This window comes from Palaemon carinicauda, chromosome 26 (assembly GCF_036898095.1).
Source record: "Palaemon carinicauda isolate YSFRI2023 chromosome 26, ASM3689809v2, whole genome shotgun sequence".
NCBI classification, from domain to species: Eukaryota; Metazoa; Arthropoda; class Malacostraca; order Decapoda; family Palaemonidae; genus Palaemon; species Palaemon carinicauda.
The window spans coordinates 103,321,447-103,328,946 of record NC_090750.1 but is presented as its reverse complement, the minus strand read 5'-3'; the positions used below and the strand labels follow the sequence as shown (position 1 = coordinate 103,328,946).

The 7,500-nt window shown below is 30.4% G+C and overlaps 1 protein-coding gene across 1 annotated transcript in view; it reads right to left on the bottom strand.

Moving 5' to 3' along the window:
- Window positions 1-3,295, bottom strand: part of LOC137620094 (arrestin homolog) — a 26,733-nt gene extending 23,438 nt beyond the window's left edge. The window contains exons 1-2 of the mRNA XM_068350368.1: window positions 3,208-3,295; window positions 2,456-2,567 (exon numbers count right to left, since the gene is read on the bottom strand). Of these exons, the coding sequence (XP_068206469.1) occupies window positions 2,456-2,567; window positions 3,208-3,295 (200 nt within the window). The remainder of the gene's footprint in view (window positions 1-2,455; window positions 2,568-3,207) is intronic.
- Window positions 3,296-7,500: the final 4,205 nt, after the last annotated feature.

Genomic DNA, 7,500 nt, shown 5'->3' with positions numbered 1-7,500 from the left:
TATAAATGGAAAAATATATAGGAAAAACCAGGAAATAATGAAATACAGTGAAAAACCAAATATAAGCAGATATATAGTTCCTCTTTATAAACGGAAAAATCTATAGGAAAAACCAGGAAATAATGAAATACAGTGAAAAACCAAATATAAGCAGATATATAGTTCCTTTTTATAAACGGAAAAATATATAGGAACAACCAGGAAATAAAGAAATAAAGTGAAAAAAACTAAATATAAGCAGAGATATAGCTCCTTTTTATAAATGGAAAAATATATGGGAAAAACCAGGAAATAAAGAAATAAAGTGAAAAACTAAATATAAGCAGAGATATAGCTCCTTTTCATAAATGGAAAAATATATAGGAAAAACAAGAAATAATGAAATACAGTGGAAAACTAAATATAAGCAGAGATATAGTTCCTTTTATAAATGGAAAAATATATAGGAAAAAAAGAAATAAAGAAATAAAGTGAAAAACTAAATATAAGCAGAGATATAGTTCCTTTTTATAAATGGAAAAATATATAGGAAAAAAAGAAATAAAGTGAAAAACTAAATATAAGCAGAGATATAGTTCCTTTTTATAAATGAAAAAATATATAGGAAAAACCAGGAAATAATGAAATACAGTGGAAAACTAAATATAAGCAGAGATATAGTTCCTTTTATAAACGGAAAAATATATAGGAAAAACCAAGAAATAAGGAAATAAAGTTAAAAAATAATATATAATCAGATATATAGTTCATTTTTATAAATGTAAAAATATATAGGAAAAACTAGGAAATATAAAAATAAAGTGGAAAACTAAATATAATCAGAGATATAGTTCCTTTTAATAATTGGAAAAATATATAGGAAAAAACAGGAAATTAAGAAATAAAGTGGAAAACTAAATATAAGCAGAGATATAGTTCCTTTTATAAATGGAAAATATATAGGAAAAACCAGGAAATAATGAAATACAGTGGAAAACTAAATATAAGCAGAGATATAGTTCCTTTTTATAATTGGAAAAATCTATAGGAAAAAACAGGAAATTAAGAAATACAGTGAAAAACTAAATATAAGCAGATATATAGTTCCTTTTTATAAACGGAAAATATATAGGAAAAACAAGAAATAATGAAATAAAGTGAAAAACTAAATATAAGCAGAGATATAGTTCATTCTATAAATGGAAAAATATATAGGAAAAAACAGGAAATAAAGAAATAAAGTGAAAAACTAAGTATAAGCAGAGATATAGTTCATTCTATAAATGGAAAAATATACAGGAAAAAACAGGAAATAAAGAAATAAAGTGAAAAACTAAATATAACCAGATATATAGTTACTTTTTATAAACGGAAAAATATATAGGAAAAACTAGGAAATAATGAAATAAAGTGAAAAACCAAATATAAGCAGAGATATAGTTCCTTTTTATAAATGGAAAAATACATAAGAAAATCCAGGATATAAAGAAATAAAGGAAAAACTAACTATAGCCAAACAGATAGATATATACTCAACCTTTTTCAATGAGACGCATTTGCACCGACTCGCAGTGGTGCCCTTTTAGCTCGGAAAAGTTTCCTGATCGCTGATTGGTTAGAATGATCTCGTCCAACCAATCAGCGATCAGGAAACGTTTTCCGAGCTAAAAGGGCACCCCTGCGAGTCGGTGCAAATCTGCCTCACTAAAAAGAATTGACTATAGTTCCTTATACGAATAGAAAAATCCAGTAATAGTAATAGTTCCTTTTAAAAATAGAAAAATCCTTTTCTTCCGAAGGATTTGTCCAACGAATCAGCGATCAGGAAACGTTTTCTAAGCTAAAAGGGCACCCCTGCGAGTCGGGGCAAATCTGCCTCACTAAAAAGAATTGACTATAGTTTCTTATACGAATAGAAAAATCCAGTAATAGAAATAGTTCCTTTTATAAATAGAAAAATCCGAAAAGTTTCCTGATCGCTGATTGGTTAGAATGATCTCGTCCAACCAATCAGCGATCAGGAAACGTTTTCCGAGCTAAAAGGGCACCCGTGCAAGTCGGTGCAAATCTGCCTCACTAAAAAGAATTAACTATAGTTTCTTATATGGATAGAAAAATCCAGTAATAGTTCCTTTTATAAATAGAAAAATCCAAAAAGTTTCCTGATCGCTGATTGGTTAGAATGATCTCGTCCAACGAATCAGCGATCAGGAAACGTTTTCTAGGCTAAAAGGGCACCCCTGCGAGTCTGTGCAAATCAGCCTCACTAAAAAGAATTGACTATAGTTTCTTATATGGATAGAAAAATCCAGTAATAGTTCCTTTTATAAATAGAAAAATACTTTTTTTGCTGAGGACTGACAAATCTGCCACACTAAAAAGAATTGACTATAGTTCCTTATACGAATAGAAAAATCCAGTAATAATAATAGTTCCTTTTATAAATAGAAAAATCCTTTTTTTGCTGAGGACTGACCTGATAAGGAGTCGGACGCAGGATCTCCTGTGGGGTTGATCATCAATTGATTCTCCTACGAAGACTCGCAGCTCCCAGTGGACGCCACACGGCTTTCCCGTCTCCTCCTTACCTGTCAAATGGACAGAACAGAACATAAAATGTCAATATATCTCGTTAATATAATTTTAATTTAGGGGAATCGTCGTCTACTGTTTTATATCCTTTTTTATGGGATTTTTTGAAGAATATTTTTTTTTTTACAAAATTCTGGTTTATTATTTTTCAACTTGAAGACAACACCGTGCTGTGTATATGAATCTTAGATATTAAAAATCCACACACACACACACACACACACACACACACATATATATATATATATATATATATATATATATATATATATATACTGTATGTATATCGCACTTTCAAAATATATCGTTGTACTGTATATTTTAAAACACAAGAGCCTTTGCACTTAGAAAATATATTTTTGTATTTTTAAAAACACAAAAGCTTTCGCACCTTGAAAATATATCGTTGTATATTTCAAAGACACAAGAGTTCTTGCATTTTGAAAATATATCGTTCTATATTTAAAAAAAACACAAAGGCTCTTGAATTTTGAAAACACATCGTTGTATATTTAAAAAAACACAAGAGCTTTTGCATTTTGAAAATATATCATTGTATATTTAAAAAACGCAAGAGCTTTTACACTTGAAGTAAGAATTAGTGAATGGAGAAGTGTTGATTTATAAGCTCGATACAGAGACGAATAGCGAAATTTAACTGAGGCCCTTTGCGCCTATAGGCGTTGGAGGAGAAAATGATAATGATGATGTACTCCTTGGCCATTTTTATAGATTCCTATGTACCCCTAAAATTGAAGATGAAAAATAAAAGAATGATATTGTTAACTAATTTCATTGTTCTCTAGTCTTGGGTAGTGCCATAACCTCTGTACCATGGCCTTCCACTGTCTTGGGTTAGAGTTCTCTTTCTTGAGGGTACACTCGGGCACACTTCTATCTAGTTTCTCTTCCTCTTGTTTTGTTAAAGTGTTTATAGTATTTATAGGAAATATTTATTTTAATGTTGTTACTATACTTAAAATATTTTATTTTTCTTTATTTCCTTTCCTCACTGGGCTATTTTCCCTCTTGGGGCCCCTAGGCTTATAGCATCCTGCTTTTCCAACTAGGGTTGTAGCTTAGCATTTAATAATAATAATAATAATAATAGTATTTATAGGAAATATTTATTTTAATGTTGTTACTATACTTAAAATATTTTATTTTTCTTTATTTCCTTTCCTCACTGGGCTATTTTCCATGTTGGGGCCCCTGGGCTTATAGCATCCTGCTTTTCCAACTAGGGTTGTAGCTTAGCATTTAATAATAATAATAATAATAATAATAATAGTGTTAGAATAAGGTAGATAATAATAATAATAATAATAATAATAATAATATGCAAATTATATCCTGTGCTGCGCAGTACTGACTACTCTCTCTGATTCAATGTACCCTATGAAGAGTAAAAATGTACCACTGGATGGTGCATGTACCCTAGGATTTTTACAGTCTTAAAAGCGGATATATTGACATTAAGGAGTGATATTACGGTCTCTAACCCGTAAAAGATAATAACAAGGTAAGTAAAAATTACGGTCGCCTGTATTTTAATGAAATAAGGTTAAAGAACAGTATATTTAGGAGAATTTCCGATTAAAATTATGGTTTTTTTCCTAGCAGTGTTGGGTCGAGAACAGTATATTTTTAAGAATTTCCGATTAAAATTATGGTTTTTTTTCCTAGCAGTGTTGGGTCGAGAACAGTATATTTTTAAGAATTTCCGATTAAAATTATGGTTTTTTTTCCTAGCAGTGTTGGGTCGAGAACAGTATATTTTTAAGAATTTCCGATTAAAATTATGGTTTTTTTCCTAGCAGTGTTGGGTCGAGAACAGTATATTTTTAAGAATTTCCGATTAAAATTATGGTTTTTTTCCTAGCAGTGTTGGGTCGAGAACAATATATTTAGGAGAATTTCCGATTAAAATTACTTTTTTTTTTCCTAGCAGTGTTGGGTCGAGAACAGTATATTTTTAAGAATTTCCGATTAAAATTAAGGTTTTATTCCTAGCAGTGTTGGGTCGAGAACAGTATATTTTTAAGAATTTCCGATTAAAATTATGGTTTTTTTTCCTAGCAGTGTTGGGTCGAGAACAGTATATTTTTAAGAATTTCCGATTAAAATTATGGTTTTTTTTTCCTAGCAGTGTTGGGTCGAGAACAGTATATTTTTAAGAATTTCCGATTAAAATTATGGTTTTTTTCCTAGCAGTGTTGAGTCGAGAACAATATATTTAGGAGAATTTCCGATTAAAATTACTTTTTTTTTTCCTAGCAGTGTTGGGTCGAGAACAGTATATTTTTAAGAATTTCCGATTAAAATTAAGGTTTTTTCCTAGCAGTGTTGGGTCGAGAACAGTATATTTTTAAGAATTTCAGATTAAAATTATGGTTTTTTCCTAGCAGTGTTGGGTCGAGAACAGTATATTTTTAAGAATTTCAGATTAAAATTATGGTTTTTTCCTAGCAGTGTTGGGTCGAGAACAGTATATTTAGGAGAATTTCCGAATAAAATTACAGTTTTTTTTTCTAGCAGTGTTGGGTCGAGAACAGTATATTTTTAAGAATTTCCGATTAAAATTAAGGTTTTTTTCCTAGCAGTGTTGGGTCGAGAACAGTATATTTTTAAGAATTTCAGATTAAAATTACTCTTTTTTTTTCTAGCAGTGTTGGGAACCTCTGGCCCAAACCACAAAAGACAATCATGGAAGTGGATCATACTAATGAAATTATTCCATACATACATACATACATACATACGCACATCAAAGTAAAACAAGGTAGAAGTACACGGTTATCGTCAATATCATTCAGGTGAAGGTTAAGGAAAACCATCTGAATAATTCACGACCTTTTTTAGAGATGTGTTCAAGATACTATCAGATCTTGAATTTATTCTAGATATAACGAAAATAGGGGAAATATTTAGCTTAAAATTTAAGACCAAAATGTCCCATACACATATACATATTCACATCCTTATATATACAGTATATATATATATATATATATATATATATATATATATATATATATAAATATCACTCAGAAGCTGTTACCATAAAATGAATTCCAAGTGGATATATATTCCCAAGATAGAATTCGGTATTAAATGCCATTCGTGGGTGATATCTACATTGATTGAAATCACGTGTGCTTGTGATATATATTCATTATATATATATATATATATATATATATATATATATATATATATATATATATATATATATATAAATGCAGTTGTTTCCAGTCCTATGTGGAACAAACCCCTCAACATATCCTTATTCATGTCCAAGGATTGGCCAGTTTCCATCACCACGCTGGCCTGTGAGGATTGGTGATGGTGGGATATTTTTGTCAGATCGCTAACAGCAACCCAACCTAGTATGGATGTCCCTGACTTATAGAGCTTGGCGGTTCAAGGCGATACACAAACTCTTTCACTACGTTAAGGTATCTTCCACTCAGAGAGGAATATATATATATATATATATATATATATATATATATATATATATATATATATATATATATATATATATATACATACATACATACATACATATATATATATATATATATATGTATATATATACATATATATATTATATATATGCATATATATATATTATATATATACATATATATACATACATATATATATATATATATATATATATATATATATATATATATATACTCTAGCAAATACTTTATTTTCAAGGACTCTATGTTGGAAATACTAAATTTCGAGAGAGAGAGAGAGAGAGAGAGAGAGAGAGAGAGAGAGAGAGAGAGAGAGAGAGAGAGAGAGAGAGAGAGAGAGAGAGAGGGGGGGGGGGGTAACTGAACCGGCCCTTGCTTCTTCTCGGCAAAGGAAGAAGTGAGATGAAAGATTTATTACCTTAAAGTAATTGGTAACATCACACCAAGAGAATGTTAAATCCTTCAATCATTCTTTTCTTAAGTTGACCCAATTCTCTAGTCTTGGGTACCTCCGTACCATGGTCTTCCACTGTCTTGGGTTAGAGTTCTCTTGCTTGAGGGTATACTCGGGCACACTATTCTATCTAATTCCTCTTCCTCTTGTTTTGTTAAAGTTGTTATAGATTATATAGTTAATATTTATTTTAATGTTGTTACTGTTCTTAAGATATACTATTTTTCCTTTTTTCCTTTCCTCATTGGGCTATTTTCCCTGTTGGGACCCCTGGGCTTATACCATCCTGCTTTTCCAACTAGGGTTGTAGCTTAGCATTTAATAATAATAATAATAATAATAATAATAATAATAATAATGTGTTCGCCTAGCATTCGCATGGCGGCAGATCGATCCCAGCTCGGGACCGTGAGTTTAACCCGTTTACTAAGGAGGTACCTGCTGTGCTTTGGCACAACAATAGCGGGGTTAGGGGTGCCCAGCTGACGTTCTGGTGTGCATCTATTCAGATGAAACTTTAACCTTTAGGAGTCATTCTTTTTCCAAGACCGGACTTAAATATTTGTAGTTTTATAATGTGAAAGTTTGAAATTGAACGAAATTGTATACATATGCATGGAATGGAATTATGTATATATGAGCCCGAAATTGAATGAAGTTGTATACATATACAGGGAATGGAATTATGTATATATCAGCCCGAAATTGAATGGAATTGTATACATATACAGGGAATGGAATTATGTATACATCAGCCTGAAATTGAATGAAGTTGTATACATATACATGGAATGGAATTATGTATATATCAGCCTGAAATTGAATGAATTTGTATGCATATACATGGAATGGAATTATGTATATATCAGCCCGAAATTGAATGAAGTTGTATACATATACATGGAATGGAATTATGTATATATGAGCCCGAAATTGAATGAAGTTGTATACATATACATGGATGGAATTATGTATATATCAGCC